Source organism: Vulpes lagopus, chromosome 3 (assembly GCF_018345385.1).
Source record: "Vulpes lagopus strain Blue_001 chromosome 3, ASM1834538v1, whole genome shotgun sequence".
NCBI classification, from domain to species: Eukaryota; Metazoa; Chordata; class Mammalia; order Carnivora; family Canidae; genus Vulpes; species Vulpes lagopus.
Genome location: NC_054826.1, coordinates 102,221,012 through 102,247,433, shown reverse-complemented (window position 1 = coordinate 102,247,433; position 26,422 = coordinate 102,221,012). Strand labels below are relative to the sequence as shown.

The following is a 26,422-nucleotide window of genomic DNA, read 5'->3' as shown; positions in this document are numbered from 1 at the left end:
AGTAGCCTCCCTCTGAGGCAGCAGTTGGCCACCGTCACCCATAGCAGTGTCCCAGGGGCTACTCATAAAGCAGATGGCTAGGCTGCCAAGTGTGGAGCAAGGCTGGAGGATTTGCCTCTGGAGCAGGTACCCTGGGTGTGCATATGCTGCTCATCGGGGACCACACTCAAAGGTAATCTGGTGTTTCTTAAAGGCATTTACAAAATAAGTTTACTTTTTTAAAGAAAGAAGTCTTTGGCTGACAGAAATATTTGTTTATTCTACACAAACAGTGCATTCCCATAGCACACATTTAAAACATTGTTAGCACTCAAGGGCACCTGGGTGGCTCAGTTGATTGAGCACCCGACTCTTGATTTTGGCTCAGGTCATGATCTCAGGGTTGTGAGATCATGGGCTCCGGGCTGAGCTTGGAGCCTGTGTGAGATTCTCTCTCTCCTTCTCCTGCCCCTTCCCACTTGTGCACACACGCTCTCTCTCTTTAAAATAAAAAATAAAAAAAAAAAACCTACATTGATAACACTCTAATACCTAGTGATGCTGGCATTGTAAAGTGTCATTGTTAAAGTCATCTCACACACACAGACTGACAGTAACAGTAACTCTGGGGCACTGGCATGTGTGAGCCGGTTTCCCTGAGATGCTTGGGCTCAGTCCAGGTGGGTGGACCTGCAGAGTGAGGACACCAGGGGACAGGGCCCCACTGCGCCCAGTGAACTTTGATGAACCAAGGTGAAGGAAGCAGTGGAGGTGCTGCTGCTTCACGTCAAGGTCGGGTCCGCCATAGCCAGGGATGGATCCTGGGGTGTCCCTGAGTGCCCTGAGTGTCGGCTGGAAGCAACCTCACAGTGACCATCACTCAGGAGGACTGTATTCTGCTTGCTGAGCTTGAAGTGCACATCCATTAATGTCTGGAGCACCATTAAAGGATCTAGTGAGCTGACACATCCAAAGACAAGAGTCACTTGTCCTTCGATGTAAACATTTTCTGCTTCAGATTCATTAAATGAGACGTGGAAAGGCCCCTCGAGGTCCTAGAGACCCAGGCTGTGCCAGTGCTGACCTGATCACTGAAGTGGTTTTACTGTTCCTGTGCAAGTCCTGGTTTCCAGCACTCCTAGCTCCGGAGGACCCGAGGGTGTTCCCCAGAGCAGTGAAGGCAGCAAAGTGTTTCCACTCCCCGCCTGGCATCCCTCCCCCCTCCCTTCCATCCCACTGTCTTTCTCTAGAGTAGCCCAGTAAGATAAGAGCCCCTGCCATTTCCAACTCATGATGTTTCACTTTTGAGTGGGACAGGTTCTTTGGGGGAGCAGCCAGCCAGAAGGGCCCTATTCGGTGAGTAGGCTCAAGCCCCAGGTAACCTCACAGGATGAAAGCCCATTCAGAGCCCCCTCCTCCCATTTAGTTGCCAGAGCAACTGAACTCAGGCGGAGTGGGGAGGGCTCTGCACTTTCACCTGAATGCTGTTGTCTTGGAAACCAGACCCAGGAGCCTAAGGCTCAGGACCCACACACCTGGCAGCAGATATGTGGCACGTGCGTTCTCCCACCCGCCCCACTCGGCTTGCCCCAGCATCATGGTCACCACCAAAGGAAGGGTGGACATTTGGTTGTGTTCTTTTCGGAGCCTGAAAGAATGATATGCATTCATCCTTTTGTCCTTCAACCATAACCTGCCATGCACAGAGATAAGTGAGTCCTGACCTTCAGAGTGGATCATCTAGAGGCCACGTGAAAATGTGTCCGCACATGGGATATGTCCTCATCCCACTTCAGAGGCCATGATGCCTGATGGGTGACCCCAGAAAGTAAGGATCATGCTGTGGTCATGTTCCCACAAGCAGGCTTCTCACTAACATGGTTTTGAAAACAAATCGAGGCATTTTGAAACCACTTACTTACTGACATGTTTGGTGCATTTCGTGAACTTGCATCTCCACATTTTCCCTTTCCTTTGTCTCTAGAGCTCCCTGGCGCCCCATCCAATCTGGTCATTTCCAACATCAGCCCCCGCTCAGCCACGCTTCAGTTCCGACCAGGCTACGATGGGAAGACCTCCATCTCCAGGTGGATCGTAGAGGGCCAGGTATGCTCTCCTGGGAGTGGACAGCAGGGTTTCCAGACAGGGGACTGATGCTCTGCAGAATGGCTGGTTAGGGGCACAGAGACTCTCAGGACAGGGGGTTTGGGAGGCGGTCAAGTTTGCAGGATGTGAGCCAGGGACTGGAGATGATGGGCTGCCAGGGGCAGGATGTGGAAAGGTAAGAGACAGGATGTTAGGTTGGGGTCTGAATAGACCACAGAAGAAATGATGAGAAGGCTTAACATTCAACTTTCAGCTCCAAATAGGGACCTAAATTGAATGGCATAGTTGATTTATTTCTTTTTAATTCCATGTAACAATAAGCTACCAGATGTACAAATAAGATTTTTTTTGGTACAACTTGTGTATCCTGTGAATGAACGCACCCTGTGTAGAGAGCATGTGTGTTCCCAAGCACTGTTCCAGGCAGGACACAAAGAGGACAAATTTCCGTCTTGGGAGAAAAGAACATGTACGTCACAGTCAAGGACTGGCAGGGAGGCCCGAGGGAGCAAGTGTGGAGAAGAGTGGAGGCATGGGTTCAGAAGAGCCCAGGGGCAGATCCCATGGGGTCACGGGCATGGGGTTCTATGGGGCTGGGGCACCACACAAGCCACAGTTCATGTTCCAACAACAGCAGGAGATAAAAAGCTGAAGAGACAAAGTGTGGAAGAGTATAGTGTCAGAACAGTTGTCTCTAGTAAAATCCCAGTAACTTTTGGAGCTGTGCTTGCGCTCTGTTGTAAGACTTGCTTGTGCTCTGTTGAAAGACTTGCTTTTGGAAATTGGCCATAAATTAGGGACCAAGTCCACATACATCCTCAAAACTTTCATTAAGAAACTATTTCTGAGGGCATCCCCAGTGGCGCAGCAGTTTAGCACCACCTGCAGCCTAGGGTGTGATCCTGGGGGCCCAGGATCAAGTCCCACATCAGGCTCCTTGCATGGAGCCTGCTTCTCCCTCTGCCGCCTGTGTCTCAGCCTCTCTGTGTCTCTCAGGAATAAATAAACAAAATCTTAAAAAAAAAAAAAAAAAGAAAAGAAGAAACTATTTCTGAAAACTGACACGCAGGAATCTGAAAGTCCAAACCAACTGGTTGGGTCCCATTGATAAAAGGGGCTAGAACGACTCTTAGGAAAAAAATCAACAGAATGTCCCTACCTCACATCAAATTGAAAACATAGGTCCCCAGTGAATGAAAACCAAAATGATAAAAGTGAACTTTAAAACACATAGAGGAAAATGGAGGAGAAAAATCACTTTATCTCATGAAAAGCAATTCTGGACTTTCAAGGTCCATCAGAAATAGCTGGTCAGGGAAGACAGAATCACGTGGTATTGTCCTTGGCATCACTTGTCCTGGGACAGCTGAGCCCTGTGCATGCCAAGGACATAGGTCTCAAGCTTCAGACCTGTGTGTGAGACTCACGTAGGCTGCAGTGGCATGGAAATGCCAACATCTTCTGGCTCCCCACATAAGGCCTTTACTCCCTGCCTCCAGGGCCAGCCAGGATCAGACTACTCCTGTCTGTGTTCTGTTTACCAGAACTCCCAGTTACACAAGACGGGGTCTGGGAACTGTCTTAGTTTCCTTGAGAAGAGGAATCAGCATGGTGGATGCAGAGCAGCTTCTCTGCTGCAGCACATTTGCTCTGCACCGCCATCCCACAACCACGTCCTTAGATTTTTAACATTGAAAAGTTTTAAACATACCCAAGAGGAAAGACGATGACAAAACAAACTCCTACATGCCCATGATCTAGCTTCACCTGATCTATTACCTAGATCCATCTAGTTCCCCTTTTATTGTTGCTGAGGTGTTTTTTTTTAAATGCTTTTATGCCATAAATGCAGCTATGAAAAAATGGCAAAGTCTACATTTATTGACTCACTGACATAGGAAGATGTTCACATGCATATCATTTGATGCACAAACAAGCAGATCAAATGTAGTATCTCTTCTCTTATATGAAGTCATTTATGCAAAATTACATGGTCATATTTGTGTATGGAATGATAACATCAGTGGCTAATCTGCTTAGTATAACTTCTTTATAGATACATAGCTACACATAGACCTAATTTTATATCTGTATACACCTCTATACATCTATCCCCCCCGCCCCCAGTTTCATTGAGAAATAATTGGCACACATACATCATGGTCTAAGTTTAAGGCATACAGCATGATGGTTTGATTTGGCTGTAGTGTTTTATTTTACTTTTTTAAAAGATTTTATTTATTTATTCACGAGAGACATGGAGAGAGAGGCAGAGACACAGGCAGAGGGAGAAGCAGGCTTCATGCAGGGAGCCCGATCCCAGGACCCCAGGATCACGCCCTGAGCTAAAGGCAGATGCTTAACCTCTGAGCCACCCAGGGATCCCCAGCTGTAGTGTTTTAAAGCACATCTCAGACCACATGTCATTTCACCATGAAGTTTTCAGGGTGTGTCTGTGTCTATATGTGCAAACTAAATATGGATGAATTTCACAAACGTAATGTTGAGCAAACAAAGCCAGACTCACATTTTGAGTAGACACTGTTTGATTCCACTTATACAAAGTTCCAAAACAAGAAGTCATCTTTGGTGTTGGGGTCCTGGCTCCCCTTGGGGCCTTGTGGTTCCGCAGTACAGGAGGGGTTGACAGAGCCTCCCAAATGCTGGGAATGTTGCTTTTCAGTCTGGGATGTGCTTATCTTGTCTGTCCACCTGTGGTTGGCATACTCGTCTGTATGTCTATATTTCCTTCAGAAAACCTTTACATTAGGGATCCCTGGGTGGTGCAGTGGTTTAGCGCCTGCCTTTGGCCCAGGGCACAATCCTGGAGACCCGGGATCGAGTCCCACGTCGGGCTCCCAGTATATGGAGCCTGCTTCTCCCTCTGCCTGTGTCTCTGCCTCTCTCTCTCTCTCTCTCTCTGTGACTATCATAAATAAATAAAAATTTTAAAAAAGAAAGAAAACCTTTACATTAAAACATCCATACTCTCAAAATTATAATGCCATTATTGTACTTAAAAATTCCTTAATATCATCTAATAATCAGTCCACATTCAAATTTCCTGAAAATTTCCAAGAACATCTTTTTACTGTGGTTTTGATGAAAACCAGATCCACACAAACTTGACACTATGCATTTGGTTGTCCTGACTCATAAACTGTTTAAGGAAATTTCTTAACACCTTTATCGGGTTAATTGGCACATAAGAAACTTGATATTTCTAGCATATACAATTTGATAAGCTCTGACCTAGATGTATGCATTCCTGTGAAACCGTCACCAGGATCAAGTTGATGAGCAAATCCATCACCCCTAGAAGTTTCCTCCCCCTGCCCCTGGCCCAGCCCCAGCAATGGCTTGTGAATCCCAGTCAGCTGTCCCTTGGCTTGTCCTGCATCAGTGGGGCACCCTTTATCTCCTTGGCTGTCCCTGGCTCCTCAGCCTCCTGTTTCCTGTACACAGAAGGTTCACTCCAAATCCTCAATGAGCATATCCTTGGGGGACACATCCCAACACCCCCAGGGGATGCCTGAAACCAGGGTAGTGCAGTCCCCTGTGTGTGCTGTGTTCTTCCCAAGATGTACATAGTTATGACAAAGTTTAGTTTATACATTTGCACCATGAGAGATGAACAGCAATAACCAAAAGTAAAATAGAACAATCCTAACAACATACTATAGGAAAGGTGTGTGAATGTGGTCTCTCTCCCAGAACAGCTCACTGTCCTGTGCCTACCCTTCTTATGATGTGAGATGATAAAATGCCAGGAGATGAGATGAAGGAGGGGAATGATGTAGACCCATGAGACAGCATCAGGAAGAGGGTCCCCTGCCTGTGGCCCAGGGGTGAATGTGGGTGGAACCCAGGCACGTGGGGCCGTGGGGAAGGACTGACTGCTGCAGACTGGGGCCACTCTGATGCGGTCCCCAGCTGGTGCCATGTGCCCCACTCTGCAGCACGCCAGGACACACAGTGGCCACGCATCCCACTCTCAGGGACACCAAGGACGCTGTGAGTTCCCCCCTCAACCTCACACTTACTGGTCTCAGCCATCGATGGTCTTTCCTGAGTGAAGTATTTTCCTAAGATTTTCAAAATGGTGATTTTCTGTCATCTGAAAAGAAGTGTGTCCCCTCATCCCTCAGGCAGGTCAGTTACTCTGAACACAGGAAGGTGGGATAAATGCTGAGTCTTTTTCCTGAATTCCCAGCCTCAGAGTAAGGAACTGGTCCCCGTTTATCCCAGTATTCATTCATTCATTCATTGCTCCCTCCATCTCTCCCTCCCTCCCTCATCTCTACTTTCTCTTCCCCTGAGTTATCAATATGAAAGTATAGTTTTTAAAAATATATTCAGTGCACTTCAATCACCTACAGTCATTATTCTTTTTGAATCTAACCTTGACCCATCTTGGCCAGTGGGGAGCATGTCATGTTCTGGGCTTTCTGACATGGAGTTACCAATCTTTGATGACTTCGTACACAGCAGGATGTCCCGGGATCATCCTGGGCCTTCCTGTCCTGCAGCTCAAGCTCAGATGGATCATTCCCACCTGGTTTCGTTTAGTGTCAGATGGTGTTTAAAGACCAGAGTCTGGGCACTGAGGGCGGAGAAGGGTGCTCATTGCCTCCAGCTGGACGTTCTAGACCTTTCCCAGGGACAGAAAAAGGAAACATCATGAGTTCATGCTGCTATTTCCAGGCAAATTTAAGATAACTTTAACTTGGAATTTGCAGTTGAAATACCTTTTTTTCTAAAATTGTGCTTTTAGAAATATTAACATCATCACTTATTTTCATTATCCTACTATCGTATCAAGAGTTTCACAATGATAATTTCAATGGTACTACTCACAATAAGACTACTGAATGCGATGTTAGTATTTGTCCTTGAGCCATATTACCCTACCGATGTATGGTCAAAATACTGAGTTCTAAATTATTTTCTTTATGTGAAAATAATTACAACATAATACAAACCAAGGTTCATTCATTTCAGGGTTGTGTTTTGTTTCATTCTTTTGCTTCCATTTTTAATGACTGCCTTCTTTAAAAATCATTTAACTTTTAAAAAAAAATTGTTAAAATAACTGAAATTTATTTTCTAACATGTAACTCATTCACATCGGCTCAAAGTCAAAACCACAGAAAAGGCGTATCCAGAGAAGTTCCTCTTTCCCCCTTCACTCTGTGGCCTCTGTCCCCCAAAAGCCCCATATTAGGTTTTAGGTTTATCGGGGGTTTTTGGCAAATACACTCGAGTGTGTTCCTCTCTTCTCACTCAGAATGCAGCATACTGCCCCCAGCTCTCTTCACCTGACAGCATGTCCTGAAGATCCTGCAGGCAGTTCTTCCTCATCCCTTCCCACAGACGCAGTCCTCCCCATGTCTGTGTGCCAGAGCTCATTGACTCGGCTGGGGCTCTGCTGCAGGGGAGGCACCCGCAGTGCACACCCCTTTTCTTTCTGCCATCATAAATGACCAATACCTTCTTGGCTCAAACAATACTCATGTGCTATCTCACAGTTCTGTAGTTCACAAGTCCAATATGGGTTTCCTGGGCTAAAATCAGGGTGTCAGCAGGGCTCCATCCCCATCCCAAGGCTCTAAAGGAGGATCCATGTCCTTACTGGTTCAGGTATTGTCAGAATTCACCCTCTGTGGTCCTAGAACTGAGCCTGGCTGTCACCATCCCCAGTGTCCAAGCAGCCACCATGCTCTTGGTCCCGTGGCCCTGCTTCCTGCACCCTCCCAGCTGGCAGTAATGGGTCCATTCCTCCTCCTCCTTCCATCTCCTATCTATGACCAGCCTCCTGTCTTCCTCTGCCATTTTTATGGATTTAGGTGAATAGACTGGACCCACCCAGATAATCCAGGATAATATCCCCATTCCAAAACTCTTCTCCTTAATCACATTTGCAGAGTCGCTTTGCCATGTCAGGAAACTGTACTCACAGGTCCCAGGAATTAGAGTGTGGAGTTCCGAGATGGGGGCGTTATTCTCCCAGAAGGTCGTCTTTGGTCTTTTGCATAGTCATCTTGAATCCTTGGAGTGGATTCCTGGGACTGGGATTGCTGGATGAGACAATGAATGTTTATGTAAATTCTTTTGCCATGCCAAAAGAAGTAGAAGTCTAATTTATCCATCACTTCTTGCATGCTTTTGGGTTGTCAGCCACAGAAAGGTTTCCCCCACCGTTAAGTTATAAAAGAATTCACCTTTCTCCTAGCACTGGTAAAGCTACTTTTTTGCATTTAGCTCGCCAACCATTTGAAATTTGTCCTTGTATGTGGAGTGAGGTATGAATCCATTTTTATAATTTTGAAAATAGCTATGTGATTATCCCAAAGCCATTTAATAAAAAGTCTCATTTTTTTCTCCCACTGATTTGTGATATTAAATTCCCATGTGCACTTGGGTTTATTTCTGAACTTTTTATTCTATTAGTCTGGCTATTCATGCATTGATACCACATTGTTTAATAATAGAGGCTTTAAAATGTGTTTGAATATCTGTTGAGCGCTTTCTGACCACCTCCCACCTCTGCAGCTACACGCATGCACACACACCACTCACCTTGTTTAGGATTTTTCTGGCAACTCTCATTGATGTCTTAGGATGGTGAGTCTTCTATCCAGGAACATGGCCTGTACATCTTTGTCAGCTCTTTTCTTCTTGGCATAAGTACTGGGCTATTCCTACCCTCCCTCTGCTCTGAAACATGCAGGAAAAGTCTGGGGCAATCAGCGTGCCTCAAAAACTGTGATAGATGGAGTATGGGAGGGGCGCCTGGGTGGCTCAGCAGTTGAGCATCTGCCTCTGGCTCAGGGCGTGATCCCAGGGTCCTGGCATCGAGTCCCACATCAGGCTCTCTGCTCAGTAGGGAGCCTGCTTCTCCCTCTGCCTATGTCTCTCTCTGTGCCTCTCATGAATAAATAAATAAAATCTTTAAAAAAAAAAAGTTTTTTTGAAAAAGGAAGGAGTATGGGCTTTGCCTCAGGTAGACCTGCTCCACTTCTCCTTGCTACCCTCTTTCCCTGCTCTGTGAGCCTTGATGTATTTAAGTTCTTTATGAGCCTTAATCTCCTCACCTGTGAAATGGGGTCAGCAGTACCATTTCCAAGATCACCATGAGGATTAATTAATGTGTGTGTGATTTTTCATTACATTTTCTGACATTCTGCTGGCATATAGGATAACAATTTATTTTTGAATATTTTTTCTTCTTTTAATGACCAGCACAAAGCCGCCACTCAGCCTGTGGGAGGAGATATAGCCAGAAACTCTTGAGAATTCTCTTCTTACTTTATTAATTCTACTCTCTCTTTCTACAAAGGAGTCCTATCATCGGTTAATAGTGACAGCTTTGTTTCTTTTTTTGAAATCTTCATATCCTCTGTTTCTCTTTTTTTGTTTCTTTTAATTTATTTATTCTGTAAGCTCAATGGGAGGGCGAGGTCTTCCCATAGCACATTGAACTGGAGCCGTGATAGAACTATTGTTTTATTACTAACTTTCAAGACGTTCTGTTAAGATTTTTTTTTAAGATTTTATAATCAATTATAACACGTACAATTTATGGTATTTTTGCTTGTTTTAATAGCTAGCCTGTATCGGATTAAGACAACTCTTCTAATCCTGGTTTGCTAGGAGTTGATTTTTGTGCTTTTTAAGATTTAAAGAAAATCATTAATGTTTATTTTTATCAAAACATTATTTTGCATCTATTGAGATGTTCATGGTTTTTCTTCCATTCTCTGTTGGAAGGATGATATATGTTGATATTTTAATGTTTGACCATTCCAGTGTTCCTGGTATAAACACAGCTTGATCACCATGGCGGTTTGGTTTGGTTTGGTTTGGAGCTAAGATTATTGTATTCATGTTCGCAAGTGAACTTGGCCTTTTCTTGCTGTTGGTTTGGCTTTTAAGATCAATAGTTTATTTTCTTACCAGTTTTCATAAACAAAGATTTGATTGCCCTCCAGGCAGTGTGAGGGGCAGGGCTGCTGACTTTGAACTTGGCCTCAAACCCAGAGCCTCTAGGGCATCATCCCAAGGCTTTCTGGGTTTCCCAGTCCTGGCTGAGCCTTAGCGAGTAGGGGGCTGGGGGCACTGCCTTGTGGGTGATAACTGCTAGGTGGCACAGTGGATTAAAAAGCTACAGTCTCTGCTGTGCTGGTCCCATCACAGGGAGTCTGGGCACTGGATCTCCGAGCAAACACCGTGATCTAGCCTCTCCACATCTCCTCACATGGGTTTAAAGGCTCCGGTTTCCCCAGGGAAGTGTGGTCTGGGTAGGTTTCATGCCTTTCCCCAGAGGTCATGCTCCCCCAGATCTGTCTGAGAGTGTCCCATGTAGTGAAGGTCCTGGGGTGCAGTGCCCATAGCCAGCAACACAGACTCCCCGGGGGTATGCCCCAGGCTGCTATGCTCACCACTGGTTCAGTTTGTAGCCATTGGTTAAAGGAGTTTGAGATTTCTGTGAAGTTCACATTTGCCTTTCACCTCAAAAATATTTCAAAACTACAGAAAAATCGAAAGAATACTACAAAGACTCAGAGACTCCATACAAGTTTGGTCAGTTGTCCCAACATGTCCTCGGTGGGAAAAGGATCCAGCCCTGGATGACACACTGTCCCTGGTTGTCACAGCTCTCCCGTCTCCTTCGACCTGGATTCATTCCCCCACCAATCCTTGATTTCATGCCCTGAATACTTTTGAGGGTTCAGGCCATTCATTTCCTAGAATACCCCTCAATTCGGATTTGTACATTTCTTTATGATTAGAGCAAGATCATCCCTTTTCGCTCAGAATGTCACAGAAGTGGTTTTCTCCCACTGCACCCTGTTGGGTTCAATATGACATCAGTAGGTCCCATGATTGGTGGAGTTAATTAGCTCACGTGATTAAAACGGCATCTGCCTGGTTTCTCCACACAGAGCTCCTTTCCTCCTGTCCACAGTTAGTAAGTATTCTGTGGGAGGCGCTGCAAGATACTGTGAAAATCTCATTCCCCTTCCCGCTCACATCCACTAGTTTTGTCATCAACTAAAGTTTCTTTACTGAAATAATTAGCACAATGAGGGCACCAAATAGTGACCTAATTCAGTTATTTCTTCTGCATTTATTGATTGGACTTTTACTGTAGTGCACAGTTTTTTCATCCCATTCATTTATTCATTTATTAGTTGACTTCAGTGTAGACTTACGGATTCCTTCTTTACTTAGCAGATACTAATGCACTGCTATCATCACTTATGTTGGTGCTCTGGCTCTTCCGCCCTTCTACCTGGTTCTCGTGTTCTCCTCGCATGCCCCTGTAACTCTAAGCACACACTTGTGTTCTGGCACAACAAGGTGTTCTAGACTCCTTTTATTCTTTCCTCTCTGTTTTTAGCCATTTTTCCAAGGAACTAGGATCTTTTCAGTGGAGAGTAGTGTTTAGAAACCAAGATCTGGGCACTAGATGTGCTCATTGCTACTGGATGTCACTATGTTCAGGCCTTCTCCAAGTGCCTGCAGCTAGGAAATACATACCCTCAGGTGCACACACATCTACACCTTGGCCTATTTCTGTGTCTATCTACATATGCTGAAAACCACTCATTCACACTAGCACCTCCAAATACAGTTTAGTACCTCCAGCTTGTTTATTCAAGCCACTCCTTTCCACATCTATACTAGCCTTTCTTTGGCTCCCACTAACCTCAGTTGTTTATTTATTTGCCAAATCCCCCTGTATGTGGACAGTCCTCCCACATGAGTGGGTTTCCACCAGCTTGGACACCTTTGCACAGGTCCTGACCCTGCCTCCCACCACCAACTGCCCTAAAAAATCTAACATGCAAATGTAGGTTATCAGAATCTAAAGTTAATCATTATGTCTCTCTTCCTTCCAGTGGCACAGGATCCTAAAATTCCTTAATTCTGAACCAGTCGTACTTGTTCTTATGTCCAGTATTTCAAGTCCACTGTGTTTCTCTCTATCCTCGGCTGTGATTATTACAAGTCTCTTCTCCCTCAGGAAGTGCTTGCTTAGATTTTGCTGTGAGTTTGGTCACAGCTTCACTTCCCACATGTATCAGCCTCAGGATAAGTCCCTTGCTCCCCTAGTACTTGACCAGGCATCTATTGTACCATAACTAGCACTTCTCTGGCTTTGGGGCAGGAGGCTAACCTTAAAAGTTATCTTGTCTGTCATATTGCCAGAACTGGAAGTCCCCCTACAAATATTCTAAGGCATTTTAAAATTTAAAAAAAATTTTAAAGTTTGGTAGTGGTGCAGATAGTTGAAACTTCAAAACCAAAAGAGAATTTTTTCCCCCTAAAGCTCATTATCCGAACCATTTGTGTTTAAATGTTCCCAGAGAGTAATCATTCATCTATAAAAAGAAGTTTAGTTCCAAACCCCAGAAGGTAAGGATTATAGACTTTTCCTGGGCTTCTTAGGACAGAATAATGGCCAAGAAAGAAGACAGAAGACAGGCAATGGACATTTCACTGCTTGTGTGCTGGGAGCCCTGAGCTGGTTCTGTCACAGAGCCAGCATGCCCTGCTCCTGTGACTGCTTGGCCACATGAAAGAGATGCCTTTTTCCTCCAACATCTGGATTGACTCCATCGATAGACTGCTACCCTTCTTTATGTTGTCCTAATCCATTCAGTTTTGGTTGAACATGTTGGACTGGTTTTCAATCATACAGTAAGTCATCCCCAAGACTATTTCATGATGATGCTGCAAAGGCTAGCATGAATATGAATATCCTTTTTTAAAAAATTTTTGCCAAACCAATCCTGCTTTTATTTGTGACTTGTTCCTACTGACCTCAAAGGCATATTGCAGAGAGTGTGCCCTTAAAACTTAACGAGGGGGAGTCTCTGTAAATGCCTTGGCAGACACTTCACTACTGGGCAAGAGTCTAGTTTTCAGCACACTCTAGGCAGCATGCACTCCAACCCACCCCCATCACCTGCCAACACTCACACCTCAGCCAGGAGAAGAGCAGATCCGCAGCTCCTCTTCTCACTCTTAGTGCCAGGACTCTGGCCACGAGATCTTCAAGAAACCCCATCCTGCCCCTCTCCCATGTCACCTCCTGGGCATTTGCCACCTCCCATGGTTCACCGTCCCATTTGCCCTCCAGGAAAGGCCAAAGTTCCCCAAGGATACACGGTGCCCGGATGAAATGGTCAGTGACATGACGACAAATGGCACAGGCACTGGGGTCAGAGAGACTGGACCTCAAATCCCAGCTCCTCCAGGTCCCAGCTGGGTGGTTGCAGGCAGGCCACCCAGCTCAGGATCTTTGGCCATGAAGCAGGGATATTCATACCTGTCTTGAGAGGTTGCTAGAAAATTAAAATACTTTGTCATGTTTACTTACCTGAGATGTGCATGCCTCTGCCTTATCTAGGCATGAGGTACTTTGCAAATGCAGTCTCCTCTGAATACCCTCCAGCCCTCCGGGCAGCAGGGGCCATGTCTCCAGCCTTCATGTGTACTGTCCACTCATGTCACATTCCCTCCATGAAGCCTCTCTTCAACTCACCAGTTACTTTTCTGAGAACATCTCATGGGTTCTGTGGTCTAGGCAATCTCCAACTTTCCTAAATTCAGAGCAACAGGGCCCTTGAGACTGTAACTGATTTAAGTGAAACCTCCAGAACATTCCTCACCTAATTCTCTTTGGATGGATGCAAGCTGAACCCAGGCTTTCTGTGCCCTGAGACTCCAGCTCCCTGGCCTAGCCTCTTGCCCTGTGCTTGGTGCAGGTCAGAGTTCAGAGAGGAGTAAGGTGCTGGAGCACCAGGTCCAGTGAGAAGTTGCCCATCCAACTCACCACTCTGGAAGCAGGGCGTGATTTCAGAGTGAGCCCCGGGTGCCGGAATGTGGGAAGGAGGGACTGCACCAGTTCCGGTGGTGGTGGAGGCCCAGGAAGGAAATGGCATCTGTGCTCCATTGCGAGGAGCCCCCACATCTGTCGGTCAGGGCAGGCAACAGCCTAGCAGCCTTCCAGATGTGAGGATTTGGCTTCTACCAAGCACTTCATGGCAGGATAATGGTATTTTCTTCCCTTTGATCTGCTTCTCAATCATACCATCTTTGCAGAAAAGTTTCCTTTAAATTCTGACTTTTTAAAGCGCACCAGGAAGGTTGTATCACTCAGCATTATCTTCAGTGAATTATGGAAGGAAAGACCCTAATCCCTGGAGGAGCGCATTGCAAGGCCCTGTAGTAAGCTGATGCTCAGATGTAGGTTAAAGTTCTAGAAAACAGCTTTTATAGGTATTTCTGGCTCAGTAATGCTTTGTTTAATTAGTAACCTTTGACTGTAGAGTGAGCAAAACATCTCTTCCTGCATTTTTATGGTGCACATAGAAGGAAAGAATGCAAATGTTATATGTTTTCATTTGCTGTTCCTGTCTGCCTTCTCACTCCCTCCGTAAACCCCTGCCGTCTGCAGCCATTCGCTGTGCTCTAATAGCCAAAATAACATCTAGTCTTCTCTAAAGGCTGCTTCGAGCAGGTTTCCTGTAATGAAGATGCTGGTGGCACAGATAAAACTGTTTTCATTCCGAAAATGCGAAGGAGAGAGAGAGCCCATGTAGTGCTTATTTGTACATAATAGTACCCTTTTCTTAAAAGGACCTGTTTTAGAGAGTGTTATGGCCTAATAAAATAAAGCACAACCCATCCAACTGTGGTCTCTCAGTAACTAAAGAGCAGTGGAGATGGAGCAGGTGAGGCGTCACAGATGGCCCAGGTAGCCCCAGGGTCCACGGCGGTGGCATTCAGAGAGAAGCGTTCCTGGAAGAAGTTGAGGTGCTAGGCAATGTTCTGTGTTGCCCAGTGCCCTTCCCACTGAGGGACTGGGTCACAGGCTGATGAATGGACAGCTAGGCTTTGCTTTACCTCCCGTGTGCTGGCAGGCTTACCTATGAGCATGGCTTACCAGATGTGCCCTAACCTGCCCAAGCCAGGCCTCTCGCTGTGAATTTCTCCCAGTGGTGACCTGCAGGAAGGACGTCCAGGTGGACTTTCTCTCCTCCCAAGTAGAAGCCCAAACAGCCTGGGTGTTTCTCTTCATGTCCAAGTTCTCCGGGGCTTCAAAGCCAAGTGTGCTGCCTGAGAATTCTGGAACTGTAGCTCTTCTCTGCTCTGCTGGATTTACCTCCATTATGTACCTTTGTCCATTCCCTGTGGTCCTTGCTGAGCTTGTCCTGTGCCAACCTGGACAAGTAGGAGAGACACTCATGTCCCAGCCTTACAGGGGGAAACAAACGGCTGTGGCTCTGAAGAGGCTGAATATATGAAGACCTTGCAATTGAAAGTGGAGGTGTGCATAATCAGCTCCCCTAAGGTATTGCTCTAAACTGTCCCCTTTCTCTATAATAATCACTATTTTCAGTGATTTCTTTCCCTTTAAGAATCCATCAGAGTATTAAAGAGCAAATTTGGAAATGTGGAGGCTAAGAGAGATCTGAGGTTTCTTGCAATAAAATCCTCAAAGCTGCAGCTTTGTCCTTGACCTTTGTAGGATGGGTGGGACAGTGAGGGCCCCTAAGGCCCAAGGCAAGACTGGAGAGGGACAGGCCAACCAGCAAATCCCAGCACCAAAACAGGATGATCAGCACATTTGTGACGGGCTGGCCTCCAGGCTGCTGGCTGTCAGAGGGTCCGTGGACACTAGCTGGCCAGAGAAGGTAAAGCCCACGCACACTGGGACACGTGGTGGGAAGAACAATGCATTGAAAGCTCTAGCACGGGACTCACACGTGCTAAGCACTTAATAAATGAAGCATATAGTAAAAATAATAAAGTCAAGGCAAGCGTTTGAGGAAAGGCTGTGTGCCTGGGGAGGCCTACAGGGAGGATGTAGGGCCACGCCTGGAAACACCTGGACAGTCAAGCAGGCCCAGGCCCAGGTCAGAGTGGGACCAGGGCCCAGGCAAGTTCAAGGCAGGAGGTGCTCTGTGGTCAGAGAACTGAGGAGGGCTGAGTCCCCGGTGACAGTGACGGGAAGGTGTGCGGCTTGGGAAGAGGCCTGAGCTCCCGGGACTGGAAGCCAGCCCAGGCTCAAACACCCAGAGTGTCAGCTGAGAGTACCAGAGAATAAGCTGCTGGTACTTAGAACTCACTCACGCAGAACCAGAATCCCACAGCCTGAAAAATGTCCAGTCTGGCTCTCCCTGGCCTTTTCCCCAGTATAAATGAGGCCGTGAATAGCAAGGGGACATCCCCCACAGCGTGCTGTACACTCAGGCTTCACCTGGCCTAGAGGATGCAGGCCAGCCCGTGTGCGCAGAGGGGTGGCCTGTTCCCACCTAACACCCACCAAGGCCAGCGCAGCCCGGGCTCCTGTCTCCAAGCGAAGGCCCACCCACTTGAGAAGCAGATGAGCCAGGAGGGCCCAGAGCCTCTCACTTTGCTCAGCTTTGTCACAGAAATGCTCTTCTCCATCGGTTACATGGTTACAGAGTCTCCTGGGGACCTTGCATGTCCTGTTCCCAGTGCTCACCTCTGACCCAAAACAGGGCCTGCAATGTGAAAGGAGGTGCCAGGAGAAGCCCATTACCTGTTGGCAGGGGGGTTTGGGTGGGGGGTGGTCATGGCACAAGTGCCAGTTGGGACAGAGTTCCCATGCTTTCAAAGCGTTTCCCCTTCTTATGTAGCTGGCTATTACCTCTGATGCTAGAAAGGCTTTCCAGTGTGTCTGTCTCCTGCAGGGTCATAGGCCAGACGTTTTTTGTCTCATCACTGTGAGATCTGTAGGTGGGGACTTCTAGTCATTAATTCTGTCCCCTCTCTCCTCCTCATGGTTGGAGGTGAGGGCTGCTGGTGGCCCCCTTGATAAGAATCCGTGAGCATCTCAGCTGTAATATGCTCTGCCTGTAGTTGAATTTCTTTGTCATAATAGGAAGAAAAAGAGTGACATTATTTCTGAATGCTCTGTTGAGTACGCAGAGGAGGGCTGTCACCAGACTCTATGGCTCCTTCACCAATGACTCGGTCACCTGGATTAAAGTGCTGAGATGGGTCTCTCTTTATTCAGGGCCAATGCCTCTGCCTAAGCATAGGGGCGCCAGCCCCAAGTGACAGGCGGTGGCAAAGTACACACTCGGATAGTTCAGAATGTTAACTGTTGGCTTGATTATCCCTAATAACACCCTGACAATGACTTTTCTCTTTCACTTCTTGACCAGCATGGGAAATCTATAGAAGATGAATGGTTCAAACTGGACATCCTGTTCATTAGTCTATCAGATCCTTTTAGGTCCTGTTATGGGACTTTTAAAAATACCACAGAGCAGAAAATGTCGTATTGTCAGTGGCAGTGCAGGTAGGGCTGAGGGAAACACTCTACTACAAGTGTCGTTTTCAGTAAATAGAGGTCAATGTATAAATAAATCACAACCATCAAACCAAATTAAACTTTACGAGACAAATATTTTCCTATTCTTTTTGAGGACCGCTCAAAATCTTCCATCCTAATTCCCTTGTTGGATTTTTAGGTCCACCCCTCTTTCATTTTTCTGGTCATCAGGTTTTGTATTTTTTCATTCAGCCACCCATTCACCCAGCAAGCATTTATTAAGCACCTACTGTTTTACAGGATTGGGGTCTCATGCCCAATGTTAGACTTTAAAGACTTCCAGAACCTCACAGCCTGGGGGGATGCAGGAGGGACAGCTGACCTATAATCTGGCTGACACAGATGAAACGTGCCGCTGAAAGAGAACCCAAAAGCAGATGGGGCCAGGCTGCAGTGGCCACAGAAGGCTCCTGTGGGGGCGGGGGGGATGCCAGGCATGGCAGGGTGAAGGGAGGACTGCAGCATGAAAGGCAGAGGTAGGAAGTTGCGTGGCACTTGTTGTTTTAAAACATAAAGTTTTTTATTCAGGTGTGGTGAGGCCAGCAGGTCAGGAGACAACTCACTAAAAATATAGTCATAGTCACAGTTCCAGGAGTAGGGGGCCTGGGTTGCCACGTGGGGCCACACGGGGAAGCACCAGGGCTGGTCAGGAGGCACTGTTGGGAGAGCCTGCTTGTGGTTTCTGCAGGGAGGAGGGGCAAGGCGAGGTGAGCAGGCTGGGGACCGGCTAGTCTGAGTGATTCGGGGGGCTCCAGGGCACAATGGCTATTTGCCTGATCCCTGACCCTGGGTGATTAGGGCAGCGGGACAGTGGGCCAGAGCGTGAGAGCCCATGGAAGAGGGGGTACAGTATGGGCTCTGGACTGGTGGTTTACATTTGAAAGGTGCCTCAGGTGAGTTGTTGGCTGTCTCTAGGGCTTGGCTGAGTCCCTCCTTGGGGTGGCTCCCCCAGTGTTGGGTAGAGCCCCAGATGTCAGGGATCAGATAGGGAAACCAGCAGTGTGGCTGATACACCTGCGGGGAAGTGGCTGCAGAGCCAGGGTGTGTGATTAAGCAGGATGGGCGACAGGAAGGGCAGCTGGTAGGAGCAGCCTGGTTAGCTTCTGGCTACAAGTGTCTGTGGGAAGCCAGCTGCTGGGGTCGGAGCACAGTGCCATGTGTCGGGGTGCCCCATGCCCTTCACATACCAGAATCTCCCGTGACCTTTGGGGGAAGTTGCTGCTGTCCTTGCTTTACAGGCAAGGCTGAGGTCCTGACATCACAAGGCAGGTAGCAGGCTGGTTCTTGCGCCCCCCTGCCTTCCCCTCCACTCCCCTTGAACCCCGGTCTGAGCATGATGGGGCCCAAGTCCTCGTGGACATTTCAGCATCTTGGGAAGTGGCACAAAATCCTGCTGAGTGGCACAGGGAGGTGTGAGCATTCCTGTTTGCCCTTGAGAGGTGTTGTGTCTAATGAGAGAGAAGGCACAGACATAGAGGAGACCACGTGCGCTTCAGAGATAAGCCCAGGCAAGTGTGGGGAGGGAGGGACTCCCAGATTTGAGGCGGCCATGCTCAGAACCCGGGATCCTGGAATGGGGACTGTCAGGGGGGCCCAGATGACCCGCAGGAGCAGCCTCTTCATGGGAGGGGAACACTTCATGGGAAAACTGTCCCTAGAAGGAGATTTTGGGAGGGGATGCATTTGGGGACTGTGTGTAAGATGAGGGAGGCCTAGGGAGCTCAGGGGAGGTGAGACAGGGAGGACCAGGTGGGCACAGACTCAGGATGCCTGGGGTGTGGGGCGGCAGGGGTGACCTTGCTGGTGCCAAATGTTCCTTTATGGCTGCAGCAGCCAAGGTCCTAGCATTCTGGGGCCTGTACAGGACCAGAGGTCTGTGCAGGGTGACTGATGAGGAATGAGCTCCTTCACAGAGATGCAGACCCCAGTGCCATCAGACTGGCCCAGAGATGACCAGAATTTAGAAGCATCTGCCTGGGGGTCAGTAAGAATGAAAGCCACACACGGGGGTCTGAGCCATCCATGGAGGGACACCAAATGCTGGGAGGAAGGAGACCGATGCTGAGGGAGACAAAGGAGAGGTCACTGGAGACACAAGAGGAACCTTCTAGAGAAGAGACAACTGCGAGGCCAGAGGAGGCCAGGAGAACCCAATGTTCTTGATGCCCCACATAGTAGAAGACACAACCATCATTTCCCAATCCTCCTGCATCTGAAGATGGAGAGAATGTTAAGCAATGAGGAAAGAATAAATAAATAACCCGCCAGCAGGGCTGTGAATGGAGGGAGGGCTGGGGAACACAGCTCAGGCTGTTGCAAAGCATGAACCCTCCTTGGTCAAGTTTAGGGACAATTTCCCAACCACTCAGCAGGATCGTAGATGTTTTGGGAACTGGCCCTGGGCCTTGCTCAGGCCCAAGTGCCTTCCTGGTCATGCATGACCTGCCAGCAGCGCCATGCAGCGATGCCCTGTGTGCCCCCCATCCTCACTGGGGGGCTGCACTCAGCTGGGGACATGGGGGCCAGCCCTCAGAACAAGAGGCTACTCGGTAACTGTGGAAGTTGCCTGACAGGCAGGGTTTCCTGCTGATACCAGAGTGTCAGCCAGCAGGGTGCACTTGGCTTGGTGGGGTTCCATGGAATAGATTCTTGGAGAGTCTTTTTTCCCTCTCTTAGCTGGGGATGAAAGGAGAGCTGTCTCCTCCTGCCCAGCCCCGTCCTCCCTCCTCTCCCTGTTCACAGCAACAGACTCAGGTTCCTGTGCTTGCTCTCGGTCTGCTGTTGCCTTTCATAGAATGAGGTCAATGACCGTCCTCAGAGTAGCCGTTCATCTCCTGGCCTCCAGGACACTGACTTCATTGTGGCCACCAGGGCCTCGGCAGAGTGTTGGCGGTCCTGCCTGGGACCTGCCTGGGTCCTGCCTGGGAAGACTGGCCTCCATCTGCCTCCTTGGAGGCCACGCCAACTGCAGAGGCTTTCCTAGGACAGACAGGTACAGCTCTGGTGGAAAAGCCCACTTGGCAAGGGTGGCAGGGTCTGGGACCCCCAGGTATTGAATGAACCCCCAGCCTCCCAGCCAGACAGGGAAGCAGACTCGCCAGTCAGAGCCTTTAGGGAGGAACGTGATCAGGGCAGCAAGTCCTGGTGCTTTAGGAAGGACAGCAGCTCCCTAATGGGTCCTAAGGACCACCCCCCGATGAGTGGTATTTGAAATGTGTGGCATTTCTGCTTTTGTATTAAGTATTGCAAAGTGCTGTTTGTTAGCTTTAAAAGAAGTAGAAGAAAAAAAAACCTGTCAAAATCCCAGCTTCCCCATGGAGCTCTGATTTGTTTCATCTTTAAAGAGCTCTGCCACACGGTATGTCCAGCGCATCATTAGTGAACAGCCAGTTACTTCTAGAACACTTTGTCGTGATGGTTTTGAAATCTAACTAGAGAGCCAGAGGAGCCCAGCAAGTGTTAAAAGACTTCTGTTTCCCACTAAAAAGAATTCTGGTCTCCTTAGATCAAAATGTAAACCTTTTATTATAGAAATTTAAGCGCCCCTCCCCACCTTCAGAGGTCTGTAAGTAAAATCACATTTTCAGTAATCATTTGCTTTTGGAGTTCTGCGCAAGAAAACCCATTTTCAATACCGATCTTGAAATCATGCACGTGGCCACTGCATATTCATTTGTGCACCAAGCCAACAGTGGGGCTGGACCCTGGGGGAGATGCTGGGAGTTCAGTGAGGAGTAAGACCCTGAATCTGCCTGGCAGCTCTCACACTGACAAAAGGGAGAATAAACACGGCAAGACACCTCAGAACGGAGGCAGAGGGAGGACTGCATGTCCTTTTGGCGAAAACACTGGAGCAGGGGTTGGCAAACTTTTCCTGTAAAGGGCAAGAGAGTTAATAATTCAGGCCTCTGGGCAGATGGTCTCTGCTGCAAGCACATGGCTCTACCGAGGGGGCATGGAAATAGCCACTAGCAAAACACAAACCAAGGAGTGTGGCCATGTTCCCAGAAAACTTTATTTACAAAACAAGGTGGGCCAGATTTGGCCCTCGGGCCGTAGTGTGCTGACTCCTGTACTAGGGCCTGGTTTCAGAAGCCTGCCTACAACTCATCTGTCTTGAAAACTATAATTGTGTTTGTCTTACTATTTATGATTTGTCCCACCCTCTGTGAAGTTAGATGTGACCCTTGTAGAAGATTGAAAGTTACACACCCAGAAGTTAGGATCGTCGCGCTCTTATAACTAGTTTTACTTCTAACTTGGCCACCTTGTTGCAGTGTCCTTGTTGGTGGACTCCATATACTTTGGACTCCATATACTCAATACTCTGAGTCTGGTATTCTCTGAACCAGTGTTAGCACCTTTCTGGTTCCCACATCAGTGAGCAAAAGGAATCTTTGACACATACTGTGTATTCCTCTGAATGTCATGTTTTTAAGGGGATGCAACAGGTAGGAGGAGCACTCTGTTGTATGTCAGGTATGCAGAAGATGCCTTGCCAGCACAGAAGTAGCAGCCTGGGAAGACACGGGGGCAGGGGTTGTTGTTCACGGAAGCCTCCCAAAGGCCCAGATGCACTCCAGATTCCAGAGGAGCTCATCAGCAGCAAGGACAGGAGAGGGAGGGGGAGGGCACACTTCAGAGAGAGGGAAGAGCATTTGTAAGGTACAGGTGTGTAAGGTACAAGTGTCTGAGACTAAGTGATGCCTCCAGTTAATGACAGGCTGGCTTTGCAGGGAGGGTGGCGGAAAGAGCCAAATGGAGCCATGCGGCGCCCACCTGGGCTCGCCACTGATTTGGCACACATTCAAATCCAGGTCTTTTAAAAAGGAGACAGAGCACCCCATGGGAAGACAGGAAAGTGTAACCTTGGGTGTCCCCAGCCATTCATCCTCACCCTACAGCTGGCGGCTACCCCCGGCAAAATAGAAGCCCTGTCTGCACTCCGCCGGCAGCGACCTTCTCAGAAAGCACATTGGAGCTCGTGGACATGAGAATAGCAGCAGGGCAGTGGAGCTCCAGAAGGAGAGCCTTCCCTCCTCAGAGACCCTCGGGGTGGGGGAGGAGGGGTTCTCCCTGGCGAAGCTAAGTAGCTATCATCATCCTGCTGGCTCCACGCTCGTCCTGGCAGTGGAGCATCTCCCGGACCCTCTACCAATGGAGCTGCAGACCAGTGTTCTGAGAGAACCGCAGTAGCCTGTGGTGTCCTGCGGCTTCAACCTGTCCTGCTTTTACATCGCCCATGGATGGCTAGTGGGTGTCTGTCCCTCCAAAGGCATCAGCAGGAGGCCGTGCCAGTTCTCCCCCAATCTTCTCAGGCATGTGGGTAAAACAGGCTGTGGAACCCAGGGCGGCTGACTGCTGCTGACCCTGCTGAGGCCTCCTGCTGAGCCTCGTCAACCAAGGCCACACCCTGAGTTCTTGGTGCCCAGGCAGGCCAGTGGGTGTCCATGGGGTAAGGGCAGCCCCCCAGGATGGCAGATGAATGCTTGTAGGTCAGCAAGGCAACCAGATAGATGGAATCCAAACATGTCGGGGTTCAAGGCCCAGAGCCTGCCGGCACCAGGCCCCATTATTTCTTAGCCTGGAGTATTCATCTGCACCAGGAGATCAAAGAGAGCATCCACCGTTGGAGGGGTGGCCCTGGTTCCCGGGAAGAGGTGGAAAAGGAAGGAGTGGCTTTGCAGAAACACAGCGGCCTCCACAGTTGGGCCTGGGGATTTGGACGATAAGTGGCACTTAGCATGCAGGTTTTTCCCACACACGCACAGACGTGGAAGGATGCGAATGCACGCCAGCAGCAAGGGCACCACAGGGCTGGATGGTGGTGAGCAGGTGCCTGTGCCTGCCTGGGTCACTCAGAGCCGGAGCCATGAGCACCGGCCGCCCTGCTTGCCAGCACCCTCCACAGCATCTCAGCCTGGGATGGAGCTGTGAATAAAAGGTCTTGAACTGATTGCCCTGAAACTGAAGTCATCTCTTTTTCCTTTTCTCTTTTTCCTCCTTTCCTTCTTTTTTCTTAAACGTCTCCCAAGAAATAGTATAGATGTTCTGATTCAGTCTCTCACGGATCCCTCTCCCTGGGCCTCAGAAACCACTACACGCTGTGAGGCCCCATTTGGGGGGGCTCACACTCAATACAGTTCAGCTGGGTTGTTGACATTTCGACGTTAAGGCATTCATAAATCTCGTTAACGCCTAGAATAATGCTGAGCAGAGAATCTGGTCCCAGCCCTCCTGCCTCCCCGCCTCCCTGCCTCCCCACCCCACTGCTGTGCCTGGGGCCCTCACCTGGAGGCACGGAGGGTGTCTGGGAGCCATGCGGAGCTGTCTGGTGTGCAGCTGTGGCGTGACAGGACCTAACCTCCTCCAGCCCCATGGTTCCTCTCTCAGCCCTCTGCCCTTCATCCCACAGACACCTACTGCGTCTCCTCATCCCACAGACACCTACTGCGTCTCACCTACTGCGCTGAGCCCCAGGCCAGGCTCCTGAGTGGACTTTAGTGCCCCCCCAACGTCACACCAGCAGCACTGCACAGACCCAGGCCACGGTCAGCGCTGGTGATCTTCTCCTCCTGGCCCTCTCCTGCTCCGCGGGGACAGTGGAGGAGGCAGGTGGCAGCCGTGGGCCCTGGGGGCACTTGGCACTGTTTCTATAGTTCGTCTAACTCCCATTCTTCAAGACAGGTGTTCTGTGCCATTCAGATCAATCCTCGATCTACATCTGTTTTCTCCTTCTTTCATTTCTGTGTCTCTGGGGGCTCCGCTGGGGGTTGCAGTGCTGAGGACTGGAGGGACTGGAGCTGATCCAGTAGTCCTGGGGGCTGTGCACCCGGCTCCCAGCTGTGTAAACTGCTCCATCTCCTGATCTCACTGCCCCATTCAGCTGCCTCACTGACTCCCCAGCTACTCATCGGCTCTGATCTCCAGATCTTTCTCCCCATGCGTTTCTGGCCAGTTGTCCCACATTTTATTTTAACACTATTTTTTTTAAGTGAAGTGAAATTCATGTAACAGAAAGTTAACTGTTCTCAAGTGCATGGTTCACAAGTGAGTGCACTCACGGTGCAACCACTACCTTTACCCGGTTCCCAAATATATTCAGCGCCCCGAAACAGTATGCCATTCAGCAGTCACTGCCCATTCTCTCCTCCTTCAGCCCCTGGCACCTACCCACCTGCATCTGATTCTGTGGATTTACCTATTCTGTAAATGGTATGAAGTAGAATCATATAAATGTGTTCTCTCGGGTCTTCTTTTATTTGGCTTCATGTTTTCAAGGACACCTGCACTGTAGATTCCTTTTTACAGCTGGCTAGTACTTCCCCACATGGACGCTACATGGGTGTTTTTCTGTGCATCCACCAGCTGGGCTCCTTGTGGCCTCCCGTTTGGCTGTTGAGAATAGAGCCGCTGTGAACATATGCACTCCTATACTTGCTAGGGGATCAGCTTCCAGGTTTTTCAGTGTCTGCCTGTGAGTAGGATTGCTGGCCCATAGGATCATTCTATGTTTAACTTATTGAGAACTGCCAGACTATTTCCATGTTTTCAACGCTGAGTATTTAGAGCTTTGACTTTGCATGTAGCCTTCTGGAGGAGGTAGGCTGCCCAGCTGTGTGCACTCTGCCTCCTCTATGCCCTCCTGGACCTTCCTCCAGGTTTCCAAGATCTCAAATTCTTATGCCATCCTCTAGCCACCTGGCCCTTGCCGACTGGTCCTCTGCAAGCTTCACGAGCACATTTCTGCGCTGTCATCTGACACATTTACAATGTGTTAAAAGCAAAGGGCCCTAGGCAGACCCACCTCACCCCAGTTTGTTTGGCCTGAAACCCCTTTGGTGCTTCCAGCCTTCCCTCCATATGCATCTGCTGGGGCCCCCAGAGCCACACAGGCTGCACGAGGCCCAGTGTGCCTGGCGTAGGAATGCAGAAACCTGTGTGGTAAAATTAGGGCTTTCCTGGCTGACATGATGTCACAATATCTCCCCTCATGGCTCTCTTGATTTGGCCTGCTGGTCTAGCTCCCATGGCAGCAGACAGTCCTTCTCTGTGCAAGGCCTGCACTGTATCTTTGGTGTGTGTTTGGGACAAGAATGGGCAGGGTCGGAACAGGGAGAGACTGGAGTCCCCCGGTCTGTCCCCCTGACCAAGTCTTCTCTCTGGCCCTCTCTTTGGGTCTTCATCTGTCAACCAGGAGGAAGGACAGGATGGTATGTGAGGTCCTGACCTTTGAGGGAATAGCAGGAGCCATAGCTCCAGGGCTTAGACTGAGGGTGTGTGTGCAAGATCCACTTATGGAGGACACGGGGTGGGTCTGCATAGCCTGATGCACACACCAGGCAGCTGCACATCCGGTAAATGGCAGCCTCTGCTCTGCAGCTCATCCACCCATCCAAGGATCTTCTTTCCCACAGGTTGGAGCCATCGGTGATGAGGAGGAGTGGGTCAGCCTCTACGAGGAGGAGAACGAGCCTGATGCCCAGACGCTGGAGATCCCAAACCTCACGCCCTATACTCATTACAGGTGAGAGAAGCCAGTGATAAACTGCTGCAGGAAGAAGGCTAGCAACTCCAACAGATGGCTTCAGCCCGCAAGAACAAAACCCAGTTATGTGCATGAAATTGAGACATTTCCAAGTGGTAATAACAGTACATTGAACCTTAGGAGCAAGATACACAGCTGGGTATCATTCCTGGAGAGAGTATATCCCCGATGCTAGGTTAGCAGTGCTCCTTCCATCAACGCTAGCTGCAATGGCTCAAAACTAAGAGCCCCAGGCAGCCGAGATGTGGGGTTTTCCTTATAAATTCTACGACCCCTTGGGACTATTAACATGCTGTGTGTAAACAGGGCGGCTGTCCTGGGAACGTCTTCTGCTTCCCCCTTCCAGGACCCAGGAGTGGCGGGGCTCACTAATCAAGCACTTAACCTGCCATGCAACCTTTAACTCCTTG

At 48.8% G+C, this 26,422-nt stretch overlaps 1 protein-coding gene across 1 annotated transcript in view; it reads left to right on the top strand.

The window, feature by feature from the left end:
• The window catches only part of SDK1 (sidekick cell adhesion molecule 1), a gene marked incomplete at its 5' end in the record, with an annotated part of 911,733 nt that overhangs the window by 767,681 nt on the left and 117,630 nt on the right, over window positions 1-26,422 (top strand). Inside the window, 2 exons of the mRNA XM_041750102.1 lie at window positions 1,964-2,085; window positions 25,882-25,991. Of these exons, the coding sequence (XP_041606036.1) occupies window positions 1,964-2,085; window positions 25,882-25,991 (232 nt within the window). The remainder of the gene's footprint in view (window positions 1-1,963; window positions 2,086-25,881; window positions 25,992-26,422) is intronic.